Source organism: Acanthochromis polyacanthus, chromosome 19 (genome assembly GCF_021347895.1).
Source record: "Acanthochromis polyacanthus isolate Apoly-LR-REF ecotype Palm Island chromosome 19, KAUST_Apoly_ChrSc, whole genome shotgun sequence".
In the NCBI taxonomy this organism is placed as follows: Eukaryota; Metazoa; Chordata; class Actinopteri; family Pomacentridae; genus Acanthochromis; species Acanthochromis polyacanthus.
Genome location: NC_067131.1, coordinates 19,930,099 through 19,953,703, shown reverse-complemented (window position 1 = coordinate 19,953,703; position 23,605 = coordinate 19,930,099). Strand labels below are relative to the sequence as shown.

The following is a 23,605-nucleotide window of genomic DNA, read 5'->3' as shown; positions in this document are numbered from 1 at the left end:
TTTGTGAACAGCACCGCCAAATGACTGGGGGGAGATATAACATTCATCGTAGTTGGTTCAACTGCGAAAACACTTGTAGCAAGACTGCAAAGGCCCTGGAATTCCTGAGCTGATCAAAACTCAGATAAGCTCTCCCTCTCTCCAGCTCTGACCAACACCCATCTCTATAGGAGGATTGAGACATTTGTATTTCTGTAGGTTTTCATTCACAGAAGGATGGAGCTCCTGTGAACATTTAAACCCCTGGAATAATTTCTTCTTTTTAAAAGACAATGACTTTCAATTATATGCTATGGATGTTTGTTTAATGAACTTTCAGGCTAAAATCCCTTTTCAGCTTTAGGAGACCCTCAGCCGGAGACGTCTCTGCATTCCACAGATCAGATAACAAGTCGTAAAACTTTATGGCAGAAGGCTGGAACAGAGAGAGACACACTCTTTAACTGAAGAGACTAATTACTTCAAAGTTCATATTTCTAAAATTGATTTTGTTCTTTCCTGATTACCAAAGTTATAGTGAGATTATGTTGTACATCATATCCGAATTTGATAGTTATATCTGTTACAGAAGTCTAGATACTAATTTGTGATGTTTAATCATTTCTTCCCCAGGATACTATGATTTTGGACTGAATTCCCTTATTAATCTCTGAATTTCCTCTCCATTTAGGTTGAATGATGACCATTGTATTTACCTGTTACCAAATCTCTGACTTGTTGTTATATTTTCACTGTGATACATATTTTTAATGTCATAAACATAAACATATAGTTATGAATCAAATGATTCACATCATATGAACATATGTATTAATCTACACATTTCACTTTCACACAACTGAATATGGTGGGATAGACAGATTGTGTTTTGCGCGTTTAATATCATATTTTAATCCATTCTGGATTCCTCTTTCTTCTCTACTCTGTGAGAACAAAGAGATTCCAAATTCCACCAGACTTGCGCCTAAAAGTTCTCTCTCTCCGCCCAGGTCCTCCCCTTAGCTGGACCCACAGATAAAGTCAGCCGTAGCCCACATTTTACTCTCTCTTACCGACCTACTCTCTTACCCCTCTCTTACTCTTTTTACTGCCTGGGGAATCCATGACAGAGATTCCCATTATTTTCTTACCTAAAGCGCGTTTTTCCTATCTTCGAAATTCCCTCACCATCTAAGTTTGTTAACTATTTATCTCTTAATATTTTTGTAACTTAAGGAGACATTTTGCTCAATTTTAAACCAACGTTATTCGTTTTAATCTGAAGAACCGATTCAGAACCAGCATTTATTTTTCTTAATTTTGACCGTTTTTCATCAACACCCGTTTTTCTTGGCTAAAGCCTGAGAACCATCATTTTTAAGCCAAGCAACACTCAGCTGAGAACTCCGGAGACCTATTGGACCAGGTCAATTTGCATAGAATCGATCAACCCGCGGCAGGACATCCAGGCGGCCATAACGACGACGCACCGCTCCGAACATGCCAGTCCAGACCGTGTGCATAATCTGAAGGCCCCGCACGTCCCAGCCCATGACGGTTCACTTCAATAACTCCAGCTGAGTTTGCTTTGATTCCATTCTATGGATGATGTACTAACCGCTTGGTCATTTAATTCACTTCATCAATTTATTCTTTTACAAATCATTAGAATTCTTAATCCAAATTACCGGTTACCTCGTCAGGTTAGCTCTGGCTAATCCTCACCATATTTCCTTCTCTCTCACACCTACTTCCACATCCCTCACACAAGCACACACATCACACACACACTCCCACATTCCACACACACATGTAGTCCTGCACGCACACACACACACCATATCTACACTGTATATAGTTCACTTGTCATTATTTTCATAGAATAGTTAATAAATACCTCATTATAGACCAAATTACAGTCTTGTGTTTCTTTGTGTAGAATGTGGTCAATTTAACCGAGGATTCAAGACTTTTTGATATGAGATTGATCAAAATTTTTATGAATATTAATAATTTTATTAATGTTAATTAATAAATGTCCTAGCCATTAGAATGCTAGGTGGTGCCCCAATTATTGATAACGAGAGCTATAAATCATAACGTAGTACCGCTACACACTGGTGTGAATGCGAACTGAACCAGTTGAAAATAGCAACATTGTAACAAATTTTGGGTCCAAACGAACCACTCTAACGGACTAACAGGTGTGAAAGCACCCTAATAGTATGGCAACTTTCACATTTTTGTCTGTAGCCACTAAGTGGGTGAATAGTAGCATTCAAATAAAATTGCAGCTTTAAGTGTTAAAGTAGTGCTGCAACTTGTGATAATTTCCATCACTGAATAATCTGTTGATAATTGAAAAGGACACAGAGGAGGCGCTGCAGGAGTGTTTCAATGTCACAGACTTGGACCTTTTTAAGGAGGACTATGGGGAGGACATTGAAGGCCTCTCCCACTGTATCACAGACTACATCCGCTTCTGTGAGGACAACATTGTCCAGACCACAAAGATCCGCTGCTTCTCCAACAACAAGCCTTGGATCAATAAGGACATTAAAGGCCTCCTTAACAGGAAGAAGAGGGCTTTCATGGCTAAGGATTGGGATGGACTGAGGGCTGTTCAGAAGGAGCTCAAGAAGAAACTGAGAGAGGCCAGGAACAGCTACAGGGAGAAGACAGAAGCCAAGATGGGGCAGGAGAACTCCAGAGAGCTGTGGAGTGGAATTAAACGGATGACAGGCTTCAACAGACCTGCACCCAGAACTGAGGGAGACCCAGAGTTTGCTTCTGAGCTGAACCTATTCATTAATAGGTTCAACACAACTCCCACCTCTGTGAGCTCAGAGAGTGGATCTGGGTCTTCACACCCCACCCCAGCCCCTACTCACACCTCGACTGGAGACTCTGCCTCTGCCCCCTCCCCCATCATGGACACATCTCCGCCCCCCTCCCTCAGCTGGCTAGTGGCTCCCACAGACAGTTCACCCCCACCCCTCCACCCACTCGCCATGGACACTGACATCACCCAGCACCCTTCCCCCACCCTCTCTCCCTGCCTCACACTCATGTCCAGCCAGGTACAGAGGGAGCTCTCCAAACTCCGCACCAACAAAGCCAGTGGGCCGGACAACATCAGCCCCAGGGTTCTCAGAGCATGTGCCGGGAAGCTTGCTGGAGTCTTTCAGCACCTCTTTAACCTCTCCCTGAGGTTGATGAAGGTGCCCAAACTGTGGAAGACCTCCTGCATCGTCCCGGTACCTAAGAAAGGACATCCCAGCGCTCTCAATGACTACAGACCTGTGGCACTGACGTCGCATGTCATGAAGACCTTTGAGAGGGTGGTTCTTCAACACCTGAGGACTCTGCTGTCTGCTTTCTCGGACCCCCTGCAGTTTGCATACCAGCAGCACATCGGCGTGGAGGATGCTATCATCTTCCTCACCCACAGGGCCCTGACACATCTGGAGAGGCCTGGGTGCACCGTGAGAGTCATGTTCTTTGACTTCTCCAGTGCCTTCAACACCATCAGGCCCTGCCTCCTGGGGGAGAAGCTGCTGGAGATGCAACTGCATCCCGACACCACAGCTTGGATCCTGGACTACCTCACAGGCTGGCTGCAGTATGTCAGGGTGGATGGCTGCATCTCTGAGGTGGTTACAAGCAGCACAGGAGTACCCAAGGAACCGTCCTGGCACCCTTCCTCTTCACCCTCTTCACATCTGATTTCCGGTTCAACTCTGGTTCCTGTCACCTCCAGAAGTTTTCCGATGACTCCTCCATTGTTGGATGCATTACTGATGATGACAAGGGGGAGTACAGAGGACTGATTGAGAGCTTCGTCACGTGGTGTGACAGCAACCGCCTGAAGCTCAACATCAGCAAAACCAAGAAGGTGGTTGTGGACTACCGGAGGAGCAGGAGGTCCCCTGCCCCCATCATCATCCAGGGGGAGGAAGTGGAGAGGGTGGACTCATATCGGTACCTTGGGGTCCACATCAACAATAAACTGGACTGGTCCCACAACACGGACAGAAGGGACAGAGCAGGTTGTTCTTCCTGAGGAGACTCAGGTCGTTTAGCGTCTGCAGCAGGCTCCTGAAGACTTTCTACCAGTTGTAGTGGCCAGCGCACTCTTCTTTGCCATGGTGTGCTGGTGGGGTGGCATCAAGACTGGTGAGGTCAACAGGCTTAACAAACTGGTGAAGAAGGCCCTTTCTGTTGTGGGCCTTCAATTGGACAACCTGACCATGGCAGAGAGGAGGATCATGGACAAAATTAGGGCAATCCTGGACAACTCCTCTCACCCTCTCCACGAGGAGCTGTGGGACATGGGCAGCTCATTAAGCCAGTGCATCATCCCACTCAGAAGCAGAACTCAGCGCTTCAGTCGCTCCTTTGTGCCCACCGCCATCAGACTCTTAAACAGCAGCAGAGGCCACAGTACATCACTGCACTGACCCCCCTGTAATTACTGTACATAAACTCCTGCTGATTACTACACTGACAGTCATTAAAAACTCTGAGACCATATTTTTCAGCATAATTTTTATTTTGAAGCCGAAACTGGATTTTCTTCATATGAATCATTTGTTTAGCATATTGGCATACAGAACCAAAAATCTAAAGTTTCAAGAATGATTTCAAAATAATGAAAAGAAAACAGCACCTGCCAAACACAAAGTCACAACAGTCAATACCGAGTATGGCCTCCATTTGCTTCGATGCAGGCAGCAATCCGTCGGCGCTTTGGACCAGGCTTCTGATTGTGGGTTGGGAACAGCCCATACGCCTGGCTACATCACTGTAGCTCAAACCGGCCTCCACCATACCCAGTGCCCGGAGACGTTGTTCATGTGATAGACGCGACATGATGCTGTTCACTGGACTAACAATGGTGGCCTGTTTTGGGCCTTTATATAGGCTTTCAAAACCCATTCTCAAATTGTGCAGATACTCACTGAGTATTGCTTGGTGTGTATTTGGTTCACTTTTGTAAAGTGACCAACCCATGTGCAATGAATCATGACAAAATGACAGCTCATCATTATCTCAACTACCAGGGCACTAGATCATCAGTAAATCCACAATGAATAATTACAACCCCCCTACAAGTAGAATTCTGCGTACATTTCTACCTCAAAGTTCCTATTGACTGTCAGTATATATTTAACTCTTGTTACCCTCACACTTTCACTTTAATATCACTGTCACTTTACCTCACTGCACTGCATAGCTCAGTTGTCTACTCATACTGTGTGCTGCTACTGGTCAGTCTCGTACTGTTTGCTGCTACTGGTCAGTTTATTGTTTCCCTATTTGTTCTGTTTATTATATGTCACCCTTGGTTTGTCCTAAAAATATGTGTAATTACCCTTGTATTCCTTGTACTTGCCCTGTGTTACCCTTGTATCCTTGTACTTGCCCTGTGTTGCTGCAATACCTGAATTTCCCCTCTGGGGATCAATAAAGGATTGTCTTATCTTATCTTATCTTATCTTAAAAAAGAAATCAATGAATTCTTTAGTCTGTCAAATGACATATTAATGAAACAAGCTGTATGTCAGGACTCCCTCCTCACCTCCGTCCTCCCCACCTGGCATCCCAAATACCCTTTTTCCTTCTGTCTCCCCTTTTTCTCTCCCTCTGTTGCTCCTCTCTCCCTCTGTTTTCTCCTCTCCCTCCTCAGCGCTGCGCCTGAGTGGAGTGCAGCCTCATGGCTGTCTCCACTCAGGTGATTAGGTACCTCCCCAGGACCCGGACAGCTGCACCTCGTCTACTGATTGCACCACTCCAATAAGAACCGGCTCATCCCTCCACACCCTGCCAGATTGTTGAACTCGACATACCAATCAGTCACGCTCTAGCACTCTGAATCTCCTTATGTTTGGAACACTGTTTAATGTGTTGTCTCTCTGCCTCGCCTAGATCCAGCTGTCCGGGTTCCCTCCCTCCGTGTCTCCTCGCCTTCCCTCCTGGATCCCCTACTCGGTTCGACTCCCCTCCTAGACCCCTCTGGTACCAAGCTCCCCCTCCTGGATCCCCACCCAGCTCCCTCACCTGCGTTCACCGGATATGCCTGCTACTCCCCGGTTCCGTCCCTCCTTTGACTCCCCACCGGCTCCTCTCCCACCTCCGGTTTCCCACCTCGGCGTCCCTCATGAGGCTGTGGAGCCGACAGCTGCCTCCTGGGCCATCCTCCACTTCGGTCCCCACCGGATCGTCAGCGGTTGACGTCCCCCACTCCTCCTGCATCTGCCTCCCCACTGGCTCTCCGTTCCCTACCTGCCTCCGGCCGCCAGGGATCTGTCCACCTCCACCTGCTGCACTCTGGTTCCCCCAGAACCGACGGCGACTGCCGATCCCCGGCTCCGGACCTCTACCCCGGCTCCGGACCTCCCCCCGGCTCCGGACCTCCCCCCACCTGGGCTCACTCTGCCCTCATCCTCCCTCTGTTCCCCGGCTTCCCTCACTCCCCGCCACTACTCATCTACCCATAATAAAGCTCATTCTCCTTTTCACCCTGCCTTGGTAGTGTGGTTCTCTGCTCGGGTCCAATCTCCGAATCCGTGACACTGTAAAACAATCAATGTTTTGCTTCAAAAACAACTTCAATAAATATCTAAATTACTACTTGACCTGTGACCACTTGATTCATTGATCAAATAATTTAGCGTTATCTGTTAGAATCAAAGGGCTGCACAGTGGCGTAGTGCAGTGTTTTTCAATCTTTTTTGAGCCACGGCACGTTTTTTACATTGGAAAAAACTTGCGGCATACCACTAACCAAAATGTTACAAAATGACACTCTGTACAGTATATGTAATTACAATATAATTTCTCAATTTATTTATACTCACTAAGTGTGAAACCTGGGCCTGTTTAGATGAACACAAAGCCGATATCCTGGCAGGAATAGAAGAAAGACACACACGAAGCTCTTCTTCAACAGCTCTCAGTCTCTCTCTGTTTTTAGTTTTTATAGCAGTTAGGCTTGAAAAGCTCAGCTCACACAGATATGTTGTGGAAAATGGGAGCAATGTCAGAACAGCTTTGTTGGCCAGAATGGGGAACTCCTTGGCAGCAGTCAACCAAAAATTGTCCAAAGGAAGATCAGCAAATCTTAGTTTTAAACCACGATCTTGTTTCAGTTCAGTTAGTTCCTCCTGCTCTTGTAAAGTCATGTCCTTTCCAACAACTGACGCTGACCTGTATGGGTCCCTAACCCAGTCAAAGCATTCAGTGGAGGCTGAAGAGAAATAAAATTACTTCTCCTCAAGAGTTTTCAAATGTTTACCTATTACCTCATACAGTGCAGCAGTGGGACTTTGCCGTTTCTCTGTGAGTGGGAACATCTCCAGGTTGGCACGTTGCACATATTGTTGCCAGAGGTGCACCTTTAAACGGAATCCATTTACTTTATCTGTGCTTGTAAGCAGGTTTTCATTTCGGCCCTGCATCCTTGTGTTCAGTTCATTCAGATGATGAAATATATCAGCCAGGTATACCAGCTTTGTGCACCACTCATCACTTGCAAACAGATTTGAGTAATCAGACCTCTCATTTGTCAGAAATATTTTAAGTTCCTCTAGCAGCTCATACACACGGGTCAGCACCTTACCGGGCGACAACCATCGGACCTCCGTATCGAGCAATAAGGCTTTATGCTCCACTCCCATTTCCTCACACAGAGATGCAATATACGGCTTTTCAGAGGTCGTGTCTTTACAAAGTTCACTATGCGCACTACATCGTCCAACACAGGAACCAGTTCGGCTGGTAAAGTCTTAGCAACGAGGGCCTCACAGTGCAAAAAACAGTGCTTAACAATCAGATCTGGGTTTCTTTCCTTCACTCTGCTCACGAAGCCTTTGGTGCGCCCGACCATGGCTGCAGCTCCATCAGTGCAAACACTTGTGCAGTTTTCCCATGTAATTCCTCCCTGGTCAAGATATTCCGATGTGACCCGAAAAATTTCCTCTCCAGTTGTTTTTTCTGGCAGTGCCTTGCAAAATAGGAAGTTTTCTCTAATGACATCTCCATCCACAAAACGTACATTGGCCAAGAGCTGAGAATGTCCACTAATATCGGTAGACTCGTCAAGTTACAACGCAAATTTCCTACTGATGCGTATCTTTTCCAAAACATGGCTTTCGATGTCTGTAGACATGTCATCAATACATCTGGCAATTGTGTTATCAGAGAGCGGGACTATGTCTTTAACCGCGTCAGGGCCGAGCATCTCGTTGACAATGGCTTTACAAGCAGGTAGTATAATGTCTCTGCCACAGTGTGCGACTTTTTTGATTTAGCAACGAGTTCGGCAACTAGGTAAGTAGCTTTGAGCGCTTTCTCATTTACCTTTGTGGTTTTTCTCATAAATGTTGCCTGTTTCTCTGTGTTTTCACGCAGGCGAACAAAATAGTCTATCGGCTTGTTTTGAAGCGACGGGTGTTTCGTCTGGAGATGGCGTTTAAGCTTGCTTGGCACCATGGCGCTGTTGGATAGCTTCTCGCCACACACCAGGCATAATGGAATAGGTGTCGTCTCATCCCCGGTGAAAGTAAATCCGAACGAAAGATAGCTTTCACTATATTGCCTTGAGCTCACCGTCTTTGCTTTCTTTTTCCCACCACTAATACTAGGGCCTTCATCTGGGTCAGAATCTTGTCCAGGGCCCAGTTCGGAGTTTGCATTTGTCCTTTTTAAAAACTTCTCTATGACTGTCACCATAACCTCTCACGTGCATCACTAATTCTCTTGGAGGAACGAGGCAATCAGCTACATGTTGCCACACGGACGAATATTACATTACTCTGCCAGTCTTTGCAGCAAGGACACTCGACAATGACATAATATTTGCAGAAAATGATTAATAAATGTTAATTTTAAAAAAGTGATATTGGATAAATTCTCACGGCACACTAGTGTGCCACGGTACAGTGGTTGAAAATCACTGGAGTAGTGGTTAGCACTTTCGCCTTGCAGCAAGAAGATCCCCGGTTCAAATCCCAGGGTGGGCCTGGGATCTTTCTGTATGGAGTTTGCATGTTCTCCCTGTCCATGTGTGGGTTTTCTCCGGGCACTCCGGCTTCCTCCCACAGTCCAAAAATATGCTGAGGTTAACTGATAACTCTAAATTGCCCATAGGTATGAGTGTGTATGTGATTGTTTGTCTGTATATGTAGCCCTGCGACAGACTGGTGACCTGTCCAAGTTGTCCTCTGCCTATGCCCGAGTCAGCTGGGATAGGCTCCAGCACCCCCCGCGACCCTAGTGAGGATAAAGCGGTGTATAGAGAATGGATGGATGGATGTTAGAATCAAAAGTAATGATTCTATTCTGAATACTTGTTTTGTAGAATTTCAATTCCCCGACTAAACAACACTATTCATATTGTAGTAATGTTTTATTTTTACTGATGCCTTAACATATGACTGGCATTCTAATGTTTCACCTGTTTGTGATAGAGCTCATATTAGCCAATTTGTACACTGTGTATTATTGTGTAGTTTCATATATAAGGACGAAGCGCATCGTACAATTTAATGTGATCACATATTTTACATACAAACAGCTGATCACGTTTCACATGAAAAATCTCTCATGTATGATCACACAGAGTTATCTAATAAATGTATAGCAGTGAATTGCAGAAATAGAATATTTAAATAAGGAACCATACAGAGCAATAATTTTGTCTAAAATGTAGTATGGCAGAAATATGACACAGAATAATAGGAATAATTTTTTAAGTTATTTACAAGCGTACAAGCGAAGCAGTAGCTGAGAACAGTAAAGTTCTCCCCACCACTAATGGCCAACATAAACAATTTAGCTCCAAATTAGCAGTAATGAGAATGTTCCCATCCTGAAACAGACTTTTCTTTATGCAATTAACAATGCTGACTTACGTCACAAATTATGTCACACAGATTTAGATCGAGGTGGATCAACTCCACTGAGCCAATAATAGAAGGTTTGTTTTAGTTTGCTCGAGTTTACCCCGCACTGCTGCTCTAATCTGAAACTAAATCAGTCGTGTTCCTTCCGACTCTGATTTTTATGCTGCTGCTAACGATGACTGTGTAACATGGCTCAGTATGTAACGTCCCTGATAGATCCTGTATTGATCTCTTTCTCTCTCACACTCACTCTGTGCCTTTGTGGTTTGCCAGCACCCTGATTAAACTTCTAAAGCAGATTGCATAATATATGCAACAGAAGCGGGGCAGTGGAGATTTAGAACAGCAGCCTCCCTCTCTTTCTCTCTCCCCTTCTCTCTCTCTCTGATGAAGGGATTGCATAAGAAAGGAGAAGGGATGGATTCAGGTCATGTTGGCTCTGGGAGTCAGTGTGAGTGATTAGACCAGACACACTCAGGCAACTGGAGCTCAGTCCGTGTCTGGAGAGGAGATGGAGGGAAGTGAAGGAGAGACCAGGAGAGAGCGGCCTTCCAGGCTGTCAACCCTTTCTATTTTACTGCTGTTCTAGTCCTGACCAGTCCGTGTGCTGTTCCAAAAATAAAACAGCCTGAACGAGTGGGCGAGCACATGCATATACAGCAACACTCCCCCTCCTCAACCAGACACAGAAATACACACATTAAGAACAAGTGCAAATGTGACAACTTGCCTAAATCATGTAATTTAGGATTGATTTAAGATTGAACACTCAACATATCTCCAGTTTCTGTTTATCTTGGTCATCTGTGAGGCAAAAACATGCAAAAATAGAATAATAGAAAAAATTATTACAATAAAAATGTTTTGTTTCAGTCAGCAAACATCAGATCTTTTCAGATACCATTAGTATAGTACATATTTCCATTTTTGGGCCTATAGGGAGCCTTTTTTCAAAATTCTCTGGTTTTACTGATGCTTTGGGGTGTTTTTATACATTAAATTGAGAGCCAGTTTTGCTCCTATGCAACATGTAGCAACATGCTACGGCATTAATACAGTGGAACAATTCTGTTTTTCACCTTTTCAGCTCCATTGATTCATCAGTGGGTCAACCATTACAAACACATGCAGCGTGACCAAGCAGCACATCAACATTTATTTTAGTTTGTTGACATATTTCACTCAGGGTGGAATATATTTAACGTATTACCACTTAATTAATAAATATTTCTAATGCTAAATGTACAATATGATGTTCTGGAAGGCATGCTTGTTCATTTTGTTTTCGAGATTGGATGGAGAAGTTTGATGTCACATTTGTTTTCACACATGACCTCTTGAGTCAGGATATTTGAACCTTGCTTATCGGAAAAACTTGAAACAGGATAAAACGCCAGTCACAAATAGGCAAGACACTGTTTACAGCATATTTCACCCTGAAAAGTGTTTGAGATTTCGCAAAAACTGTTAAGTCGGTGCTTTAGCTGCAGTCACATGTGAGCATGACAAAATGGAGGAAGGAGGAAACAGCATTGCTAACTGTACAGCATTTTATACTTTGAACATTGTATGTTAAACTTAAACAAAAATAGGAATGTAAAAACATTAGAATTTAGGGCAAGATAAATGTCGGAACTACTTCATGACAAGATACAAAACAATAACCAGGAAGCTTTAGAACTCCTAGTAGGCATATATATTTTGATATTTCATGCACAACTAGCTGTTACCACCAAAGAATGTGGAAGAGCGAGTTTAGCAAAGTCTTAATCTAAAGCTGCTTTAGGGATCATTAAGAGGAAAAATGAATGTTAAATGTCATGCTAGCCTATGTTAACACCAGAAGCAGAGCTACACTAAAACCAGTAAACTGTAGTTATACTGTAGCCAATGTTGTCTACTTCCTTAAACAGCTTCAGTATAGCTTAGCATGAGCATTTCCAATGATGATATTTAAATTTCATCAAGCTGTTTCTTTGTACATATTATCTGTCTGTGATTTAAGCAATATTAGAATCCTTTACTCAAGTAAAAGTAGCAATACAGCACTGCAAAAAAAAACAAACAAAAAAAACATTGGAAGTAAAAGTCCTGTATGGAAAATTCTACTAAATTAAAAATGCACAGGTAGTAGATGTACTGTGTGATGATATTTATTATGATATGACATATAATTATCATTAGATTATTAAAATTGAAGCATTGATGTGCTGCAACTATTTTATGTACAGTTTTAATATAGGGACAGGAGGTAAATCTGAGGGTTCAAAACATGTTTAATTTAATAGGAAGGACAAAAAACAAAAATTCTGATATATAAATTGATTAATATTTTTTCTTTAATCTCTGATTTTTATTGCAAAAGAAAACAAGGTAAGAAATTCAGAAGGAAAAAGTGAACCAACAATCCCATTTAAAAAGATTTGAAACCACTGGATTAATGAACAATATGTTGTTTTTTAAAAGTTTGCTTTACTCTCCACTGCGTAAAATATCCATCTTTAAAGGAACTAAAGCTGTCAAGTAAAAGGTAGCATAAAATGAAAGTACTCTAGGAAAATAATTCAAAATAGTACTTAGTTACTTTCCACTTCTGCCTCTTCTGTCAAACATACTCTGCCTCACACAATTCTCCTTATACCTTCATTAATCAAGCACATTACATTTCACTCTGATTTAAATGTTTAATGTGAAATTCACTCCACTGTTATGTAATCTTTGCTGATGTTTACTGTTGTGAGGATTTCCATGCCATGGAATCAGTATCAAAGATCTCATGATCACCAATGAAATATTCAGCAGTAGTCAATCAGAGACAGTAAAGTGCTTCGGAAAGTGTCACTCAGTGATCTCGGCCCAACGTGGCATGAAAATAAATGAAGGGAGGATGATGCACTTTCTCCCCTCATTTTCCACCAGCTGGTCACTGTTTTGCTCCAAGCATTGAAACCTGCTGAGTTTGCACCAAGTGTGTGTGTGTGTGTGTGTGTGTGTGTGTGTGTGTGTGTGTGTGTGTGTGTGTGTGTGTGTGTGTGTGTGTGTGTGTGTGTGTGTGTGTGTGTGTGTGTGTGTGTGTGTGTGTGTGTCTTACATATGTTGTGGGGACCTGAATGAGGTACATGGGGGGGACCTGCCTTCCTTTGAGGGATCCTGTACCATAAATCTTTGCTTTTAGAGTGAAGACTTCAGAGTACTATCCTCTAAAGTGATGGAAACACAACTGTGTGTGCTCTTATATGTTCCTACCGTTCATTACATAAGGACAGCAGCAGTAGTGGAACAGAAGTGACCCCAGGCTCAGTAACCAGTTTGCAGTGTGAGGTTGTAAAAAGTGTAATCTAGCAGCTGGATGGGAGACAGAAGCCTGCAGTCCATTTGAATAGCTCCCTTTAGTGTCCTCATTACACGGTCAATTATCTGGGACTTAGATAACAGCACTTTTCCACCAGAGGACAATAAAACACGAGCAGCACCAGAACTACTTTTCCTGAACATGTCCCTGCATTGCGGGTAATAAGACTCTGACAACGGACCATTGGCCCCTGAAGTTGTCCAAATGTATCCATGGGGAAAATGCACTAACAGATAGTGAATTGATGTTGTACAGTCACAGTGCCATGCCACTGTACTTCAGCATGGAGGCAGCAGATTATGTGAGGTTGTGTGGCCCTCTAGTGGAGCTTAAGGTGTACTGCACTCTGTTGGAGATTACAGAGGCAGAGGCATCCCATCATGCATCGCAAAGCACTCTAAACATCGACATGCATTGCAGGGATAATGCAGACAGACCTATTGGGAAGCATAAAGAGAAAAGCATGTATCAATGACTGTAATGTATTTTCTTCATGGACTGTCTTATGATCATGGAGGCTGAATTAAGGAGAATCTGACTTGTTATTAGAGACAAGTGAGCGAATCACCTGTACAGAAAAGTGGGTATCACCGCTAATTTGTATCAGATTACATAACCTAAGTAATTCAATTGGAAGTCCTTACAAAAACATTACAGTGTGTCATAAATGAAAGAACCTAAAAGAGGCTGAAACAATGTGTTGTTTAACTGGTAAGTTTTCAGAGAATAGTCATTTTTCATGTAAAGATGCCAAATGTTTCATGGTTCCACCGGCTTTGTGTTTTAATTATTCTTAATGTTATATATTATTTGTCATTTGAGGTTTGAACTGTTAGTCTGACCAAACAACAAAAGCATTGTGAACGTGCACTTTGGCTAGTGAATTTTTGCAACTCACACAACTGACTCCTTAAAATGTCATGAAAATAATCATGTCTACACATTCCTTTTAAAATGTATTCAACCAACTTACTTTTTTGCTGATGCATGAGTCACAATATTAAGATATCACAGGGACTATTTTTTATCATTTGAGTCCTCTTACTGTTTTATACTTATTTACTTTTACTCAACAGTTATAAGATTTTGAACATTAGTATAGCAACAACAATTACCATGTAATGATATAGTGGAGTAAATGGTTTTTCAGTTCCTTCCTGGACTTACTTGACACACCAAAGGTGGGTTATGATCTGGGGTTGGTCAGGTTCAGCAACTTTATGTTCCCAAAGAATAAGGTCAGCTGACTACCTGAATATACTGAATGACCAGGTCTTTCCATCAATGGAGTTTTTCTTCTTTGATGGCATGGACATGTTCCAAGATGAAGATGTCAAGATTCATGGGGCTCACATTGAGAATGAATGGTTCAGAGAGCATCAGACATCATTTTCACACATGGATTGGCCTCCACAGAGTCCAGACCTCAGCCCCATTGAAAATCTTTGGGATCTTCTGGAGAAGACTTTGCGCAGCGGTCTGACTCTCCCATCATCAATACAAGATTTTGCAAGAACATCTCTGGACAGAAATAAATGCTATGACTTTGCAGAAGCTTATCGAAACGATGTGACAGCGCATGAGTGCCATAGTCAAAGCTAAAGGCAGTCCAATGAAATAGAGTGTGCAACTTTTTTTTGGCTTTGGCAGTGCATATTCATGAAGTAGTCCAGTGCTTAAGTTTCCCATTTCATAGGGTGGAATAGTTTTACAATAATTGAGAAGAGTGGTAGGTGAGTTGGTGTGCTCAAGCTGCAGTAACTGGGGGGTTCTGCAAAGTGAGAAAAATACAAATACATAGATCTTGAAAAAAAAGCAAAAGTGTAGCGTTGTGTCTAAGAAAATTAAAGGAAAAAAGGGCTTATCTTCAAACAAAAAAAATTATACATATAGTTTTGATACACAGATATGAGTTTTAAAAGGTTTAGTTAATGAAGAGACTCTTTAATATTTAGATTTTAACATTTTTTTCAATATCTACCTAGCTTGGATTGTGCTGAGTACTGGCAACAGAGAGAAACTCCAATCAACACCAGAGGATGCTGTGGTTCTCACTACCTCTTCAAATACAGAACCACATAACAGGAACAGAGTCAAACACACTGATCACTGAGATTGTATTTACTGTGATAAATACAAACTTTACATCCCAGTCAACTAAAATTTTCCCAATCAGTACATGTTTTTGCAAAAACCACACAATATTAATCAGGTTGGATTAGTGAATAGGTGTAACTGTTGATGTCTAAGCTTTCATTATATACTGACCAAGAACCAATCAAAAACATGCAAGCGACCCTGTCCAGTATAGTCCCATAAATAATTTAGGGGAGTATAAAGGAAACTATCTGTGACAATGACTTTATAAAATATGAAATTATAGAGTAATATCCAATTTACATTACTTCAAGATGATTCTTGTAAAGATTTGACTTTAATTTCTTCTCTTGTTTAAAGAAGTAGATTTGTCGTATGTTTATTTTGACTTACTATTTTCCTGGTCTTTACCTCATCATGAGCTGATTGCCTTTTCAGACAAACAGCGTCAAACAATCTATCACATTTGACAAAGAAGGGTCTGGTGGTGAAGCGGCTTGTTCAAGGCCACCTCTCTGTGTGATTCAGGGAAGTGACAACATATCTCAATCATTTCCCCATCCAGAGATTTGAACCGTCAGCTTCAGAGCAGCTACCACCTACCAGCTTCAGACCTTTCAGTCGCTGCTGCCACAGGATGATATACTGCCATGGGAGCCTGTTTATCTCCACTCAATGCGTGTGAGTGGCTACTGTATCTTTTCAATAGACCTTCCAAATGATATGACCATAACAGATGCAGGTCATGAATCAAAGGTCTTAAACCACCCGGCTAGCTGATCTGTTCCACAGGTGCTACTGTCCGATCTCCTCTAGATACACAACAGATATACACACAGAGTGTAACCAGGTCCACAGTCCCCGTCTCTGCTCCCCTCTGCGTCCTTTCTACCTGATGCAGGTCCACATCTGAGCCTTGCATGGACCACACTGACTATTCTGGGCTTGTGTGAACTGAGCTCTTGAACGCAATGACCCCTTCAAATCAACAAAGCCTGAAAGAAACGAGAGTGAAAAAATATGAGCGAAAATTCTGCACAGCATATCAAAGCATAACTCTTGTACTCTTTTAGTTGGCCCAACTCAAATTAGACAAGCATAAAAGTCTGTGAGTGCTTGAAAAATAAGGATCACACATGTTTCAAATATGCTGAATTTTAATTGATAATAAATTGTGCTTTTGTAGACCCCAGAGTCTGCATTGAAGTGGTTAAAGGTGTTTTTTAAATAGACACAGGTTGGAAAATCAGGAGAAGGAAAATAATTGATGGAATTTGCGGTTGTTTTAAGCAGTTTTGAGTTGATAGTTGAACTTGTTCCCTCAGCTGAACTGTTGTTTGTACCAGTGAATGTCTGGGCTCAATCCCAGCTACATTACAAGGACAATACATTCAATGCACATACATTGATAAGGAAAGCATGATGACCACATGATAATATGCTGGTTATCCTTCGTTCTCCATCCAAACAGCTCCATCCTGCCAAAGCCTGGACTCTACAAGACCTCTGAAGGTTAGCAGCAGATCTTTCAATTCTGGAAGCTGCAACTTAGAGTAACTTTGTATTACATTTCTTCCATCACATCCTCAGACATCCTGTCACTGGTTCATGGTATGTCCCTCCTCAAACCGTCATCACCACCTCTGCTGACTAGAAGAGCATCACAAGCCTCACCATTTCAAAAATGCTTCAACACAATGTTCCCATCGTACTGCAGGTCTGAACACCTGCTTATTTATCCCACATCCAACACGCTTGACTCCCAGAACCAACTCACATACTAACTAATATATTCCAGACCTTGACACGTGCCATTTTTATGAGATAATCAATGCTTTTTGCTTCATCTGTGAAGCCTTGTAATGTTTTGGCTTCAATGTGTATGTACCACCCATAATCATAATGAAAGCAAAGTTTCTCCACTGTGTGTTAAAGAGAGGCTTATCCTGTACCTCCCAAAGGTTTATCTGACTGCCTAAAAAGTTAAGTATGGCACCCATATACCTTCAAGGTTAAGAGAGCGATAATGCACCACAACAACTTGTTGAATTTCTCTCGCCCTCATTTCGCAGCTTGCAGCTATATTCAGATGACACAATGCTACAGATGACAACAGAAACATGGAAACAGACCGTTGGCTGCTTGATGCTGGTTTGTCACTGAGGGCATTGAAATTTCCACAACTCCACAATTTGTCATTTAAGAAAGTGTTTCAAACAGCTCTGGATGGATGCGTTCAACAACATGATCCAGTCTCTGAAAATGTCCATCAACTTCATCAAATCGTTGGAAAGAGTGGGATAGCATCCTACTGGCAACACCAACACCCTCTTTACCTCTATGTGTTGCACATGTGTGACTCATTAATGACTATCGATTCTTTGTGCATGACAAATCTTTTTTGACCCCTTGGAACATCGGGAGTGTCCTTCTCCTTTGGTAACATATGACTGTCCGTAGCCCTAAATAACCCCAAAGTATATTTTTATATTTTCATATAATCTGGAGAATTGTGGACAGTGCTGTGGACAGTCTCTGTGAGTGCTCACAGAGACTCAGAATAGTGGTCAAGATTTAAATTCTCAAGAAGATTCTATAATCAGTCAAAAAATATTATAGAGAAAATATTGCTGTGAAAAATGTGTCCATAGTGAACAAAAATATGACAGAAGCAAAAAAATAAAAATAAAAAACTCACCAGAAACCAGAATAAGAAGGATTCAAAAGAAAATCATTAATGAACCTCTATCAATAATAGGCCAAAAAATATCTATGTGAATGAACCAAGTGAACCCATACTGCAGACCCCAAGAGCTGATGTAATGTTGCAAGTGCAATGGAAGTGTGTTATTTTGGAATGAAAAAACTGTTCCTACGACGTATCTTAGAACCATTAAATGGCTGGCGAACTACAGGAGTGTTGAGAGGTTTGTGCTGTTGATGTGAACTTTGTTTATATCACTTTGTGATGTGATCCAAGGTGCTGCAGATCTAATATCTTTCTGCTCCAGAGCCTCAACAGCTGCTGAAGTGCAGGTCTGAGCTCCCAGGTGGTTTTGCCAGTAAAGGAACACCGTACAAGGGCTGATCTGCTGCCTCATTCGCTGCTGTGAATGGGAGAAACAGAATCTCATCTGGGATGTAGAACACCCTCGTCGAAGCCCACCAAGGCCTGTTCCTAGTAACCCAGAGACGCCTGTTGGCACGGCATGAAACACATAACTCTTGTATGGGAGTGGATCTGGGGTTTACAGCTTGGGCTCCTTATCCAATTAGGCTAGACCATGGAGGCAAAGCAAAATAGGGTGAAGTTTTTACAATGCCACAGGGGTCTTTAGAATGGATGGGGTTCTGTTTGGAGTTTTTTGGGGGGATGGGGTTGGGGGCAGGGTGGGCTGGGGATGTACTATTCCCTCATCTCTTTAATCACTGCCTGTCAGAGAAGCCACACAGGTAAAAACCAAGTAGCTGCACTCTGTCATCCAACAGGGACAAAGAAGCCAAAACCTAGGTGAAAGGGTTGTTTGACTGCACAGTCACTGTGTATTTATTATCCCCATTAGCTTAAAAAATAAACCATTCAGCCTGGCCTATAATTGTGATTTAATTTCTTACTACATAAATAAATACAAATAAAATGGAGTAAAAAGATGCTGAAGTCAAATATCTTTATTTTCTTCACAAATTACATAAAATTATACAAAATTCCATTTAATTTTAGAAATGATGTGAAGTACAAAAAAACTAAACAACAAAAACAAAACAAAAAAACATAGACAAAAACAATGAAAAGCTTATATTATAATAAATAGCCAAGAAATAAGAGAAAGTGTTGTTTTTTTTTTTAAAAAAAGAACATACCACGACTTATTATGAGAAAATGCAGCAGATAAAAAAAAATATTACAACTCATTTATCTGGATTAACCAAATCTACCTTGTCACATTTCATGTGCAATATGCTACACAGATAATGTACGAAATACAGACTAAATGTAAGGTAAGTAAAGCAAGTGTCAGGGAGAAATACAGCTGGGAAATACTTGAATCAAAAGACAGTTACATTCTGTAAAATAACATCAAACTTCTTTGTGTCTTGTCAAAGTCTGCAAGCTCCATTTCAGCTTGGAGGCAGGACAGGGCGTGAGGGAAGACAGAGTCTGGGGGTTAAGGTAACTAGAAGATTGTGATGGATGTCTCCTATGGTCGTATACATGGTATTTCAATCAGCAACACCAATGACCACAGCATAACCAAAATGCTCAGCTGCAAAACAGACCACATGAAAACATACAAAATGTCATAAGACTGGATTTCTCATCAGGAACTCCTCAAAATGTCTACAAACATAAATAATTCCATTAAACATAACAGGAATGGCCTCTAAAAATCAAACCATTACCGCAGTGAATGTTGATAAGATTTCAGCTTGTTGTTTCAGACTAAATTTTAGGTACACATGATAACTTGAACCCTACTGCGGGCTGTTGGTGATCGCTTTGAGAATGTCACAGGTGTTCTTAGAGATGACCTCTTTCAGTTTCCGTACCCGACGAGGGCTAGAGGCACCCACGTAGCTCTCAGGCTGAAGGACAGCCATACCGTCATTAACACTGCCCATGATGATGACCTGTCCCTCTGCAGCGGCACCTGTGATGTTTGGACATGGGCAGTTCCAGTCCATGTTCAGAAAAGTAACCTCAAGAGGCTCCTTGCCAAAGAAGCGGAGACCCATCTTCTCATCTTTGAGGATTTCTTCCACGGACACAAGGGCATGACCTGAGTCCTTCTCCTCTGTAAGCTCTGTCATACGACCCAGGATGACAAAGTCGCTCCGGCAGAAGCTTGTCACCATCTTGCCTCTCGGCTTACAGGCCTTGCAATGGTGGTTTTTAGGGTAGGGGCACATCTCCTCACAGGCTTCTTTAGATTCAAAGTTATTGTCATTGCTCTCACAGCCTCCGTAGATGAAGGGCTGACACTGCCGCTGAGTACTGCTGTAGGCCCACCTTGGCTCATAAGCCTTACAGGGGCCCTGCAGGCTAGGAAGCCCACAGGGGCCTGACAGCTCCGGACCGCAGCACTGCATGCATTCCTCGTATGTATCAAACACTTTCCTGGATGGCTGGCTGCTATTGTTGCTGTGGCAGTGTGTAAAGGAGAAGCAGTTGTTGGTCTTGGGCTCATAGTACCAGCTGACTTTTTCTAGCTCACTCCCACAATCCTCTGAGCTGACAGGGGGTTTCTGACACTCCTCCGGCAGGCAGCGAGTCAGGTTCTTGGGCTCAGGAGTTTGAAGCACCTCTGTGGGCAGCACAGTGAGCGGGTGGTTGGCCTTCACAGAGCCAGATGGGTTTTGAGCTGTGCAGGTGTAGACACCTGAGTCATGAGGCTGGACGTTGTAGATGACCAGCTGACCGATGTTTGTGACCACCATGTTGCCCCGAACATGGTTGGGCCTCATAATCACCCTCTCAACTCCATCTGACAGTTGCTTCTCCCAGATGATCTCCGGGCGTGGCCGACCTGTTACATCACACAGGAAGCTAGCTGTGTCTCCCACATTGACAGTCTGTTGAGCAGGGCTGCTGACCACCACAGGGGGCTGAGGCTCAGTAGGAGGTGGGATAGTCGCCTGCAGGGGAGCAGTGGTGGGTCGGAGAGTGGTTGCCTGGGGCAGTGAGGGGCTGGTGTTGGGCCAGGTGAGGTGGAAGCGGCACGTGACAACAGAGAGGGTGATGCCCTTGGAGCACGCCTCTGCATCCATGTAGCATTTGTTGTAGTATGTCATGCCGTCGGAGGCGCAGGTGAAGTGCGGCTCCCTCTCACAGCGGTCCCGGCACTTACACACCGGCTGGCCATCCCAGATATCACACTCAGACCCCTGCTGGGTGCACATAAAACTTGCACAGGTTGCTTCTTTGGGCATTCCCACGGGGCCCTTATCTTTGTCTTTATAACGGGCTGCCACACAGCTCCGATTACCGCAGACATTTTGGCAACACTTCTCAAAGGACTCACACTCCTGTAAGAGGAGACGAGAGAAATGACAGATGAAAGATTCTAAATGTGTGTGGAGAGCATTTTACATACAGTGGGCAATGATAAAGTAGACATATAAGCCAGCAATCAAACAAACTTAACAATACATTTGAGATATAGCTAATATATATAAATATATTGCATATATTATATTCAAAACAGAAACTACATAACAAACTGAATAGAAAAGCATTTACTTAATATTACACTTACAAACTGTTAAGGTACACTTTCATCCTAAAATAGTATTCTGACATTACCTGATCAGATTCACACTCTCGTGTGCAGGTGCTCATGGCGTCCACCCACAGGTTGGGGTTCATGTCATTGGGACACATACCTGCATGGGAATAGATAATATGGGACAAAACTCCGGCTTGGAGTTCCATCCACACTGACACACACACCAGGAACCAGATCCACCGTGGAAACAGCATCCACCACATCTCCAGAGCATAACACAACTCAACGAGTGGTGAAGATTAAAAATATCTTCTGTGAACGAATTCCACTTCTTTGAAAATAAAAGTCAGTTAAAAAAAAAAAAAGTTAAATGCGCATCACACGTGCCTGCGTGTGGGACTCAGCCTGATCAGCGTGCCAGCTGATAAATCCAGTTCAGTTGCAGCGATGATGCTCTATTTATACCGTCGATCTGCAGCCATCACCGTAATCCAAACTCGCCAACCAACACACAACATGACGGCTACGAGTTCCTCCTCAGATGGTGGAAGAAGCTTTTTTTTTTCTTTTTTTTTAAAGTCAGTGCTAAGCTTTGGGGCTGGAACTGGCGGGGCACCTGCCTGTTAAAGGAATTGCTGGTAACCCCTTTTAACCCTTTGCGGGCTTCAGCGGCACCAGAGCGCACCGTGCGTAAAGACGCACGGAGAAAAAAACTTTTCAAGGCTTTGTTTCTAAAAAATGTGTTATTTAACAATTGAAAGAATTAAAAACACATGCTCGGTTTACACCACAGTCAGGATGTTTGAAACAAACGTTGTGCGTCTGGCATTTTATGGTACAATAATTAAAAGTGATGCGCAGCACATAATTATTGTACTTTTCACAGAAAAGTATATTAATTGAAAAGTACAATAACGTGTCATCATGTGTGAAGATTCACAATGTATATTCTGTTGAGTACGTTATCCTAAAAATCGATATATTTTTACTCGTCTGTTGCAGGAAGAGAAACTTTTTTTTTTTTTTTAGAAAACAAGGATTTGTATTTAACTTTTAACAACAAAATATGCTGTTCGAAAGTATCTTATTTGTTTTTCTTATACAAAACACAAAACTAAAACAAAATTAATAATTCTGCTTATAATCTTGGATTTTTAAAACATTAATAATTATAATGAAATATGTGTTTGACAGTAATGGTTGATAAAACTCCGTTAAAATGCAGTGAACAAAGAAACGATTTGATATCAACAATAATGATAAAAGGAAATTTCTTTCAGGTTTGCCATGATTACGTACATTTTTTAATCTTTTCTATCTGGCACATATTCTAGACAGCAACAGCACTTGTGATCCAGCTCAGACTGACTGCATGGAGCAGGTTTTTAAAGAATATGCTGAAATGCTGAGTGAGCTGACACATATTTAGAAATCACTCAGTAGACTCACTGCAACAGACTTTCTGCACTATGAAATAGGATGAGTTAACACATGATAAATGGTGACATTTTAAACATGCAAATACTAAAAATAATTTTCTCTATTTTACATGTATTAAAAGCACAATACAATTTTGCATACGTGTGACCAGTAATACATGACTGCTGTGGCAAAGCAATTTCTATTTTCTCAACAACATGGAATTTATTTTCACTCATTTTCACATCCTACAAAGCATGTCTTTGTACACTGGATTAGTTGTGTCAGTACAACCACTTTGTGTGGATTTATGGAAATGTACTGACTCATTCAGAAGGCGAATAAATTTCACAACAAAAAACAGACTCTGCTGCTGCAAATACATGTGTTGGGGCATTAGACAGACAAGAAAAATCTTAATTGCAGCATTGCAACAGGTTATCACCCAACATTAAAGTCGTTATTTAAGAATGTGGCCTCATTTCCAGGACCTAAAATAGCAAACATGTAGCTTTGCATGCATGCCTTTACAAATCTGACTCAGACGAGGTGAGATGAGGACAGTACAACTTTAAAAAAAATACTTTCAAGATCAGGTGATGTACCCTGCAGTAGGCGTGTGTGTGTTG

The 23,605-nt window shown here is 42.2% G+C and overlaps 1 protein-coding gene across 1 annotated transcript; it reads right to left on the bottom strand.

Moving 5' to 3' along the window:
- Positions 1–19,055: 19,055 nt before the first annotated feature.
- LOC110968227 (WAP, Kazal, immunoglobulin, Kunitz and NTR domain-containing protein 2-like) lies at positions 19,056–22,279 on the bottom strand. The gene is made up of 2 exons (XM_022218065.2): positions 21,635–22,279; positions 19,056–21,357 (listed from the first exon to the last, which is right to left on the bottom strand). Exons 1-2 carry the CDS (start codon positions 21,818–21,820, stop codon positions 19,807–19,809), a joined length of 1,737 nt encoding a protein of 578 aa, XP_022073757.1. The 5' UTR covers positions 21,821–22,279; the 3' UTR covers positions 19,056–19,806.
- Between the last annotated feature and the right edge of the window lie 1,326 nt (positions 22,280–23,605).

Excerpts from the sequence above, each read along its gene's own strand:
- LOC110968227 (XM_022218065.2), bottom strand. The coding sequence starts at position 21,820 with ATGTGGTGGATGCTGTTTCCACGGTGGATCTGGTTCCTGGTGTGTGTG. Across the intron at positions 21,358-21,634 it reads GAGAGTGTGAATCTGATCAG|GAGTGTGAGTCCTTTGAGAA; the intron begins GTAATGTCAGAA and ends CTCCTCTTACAG.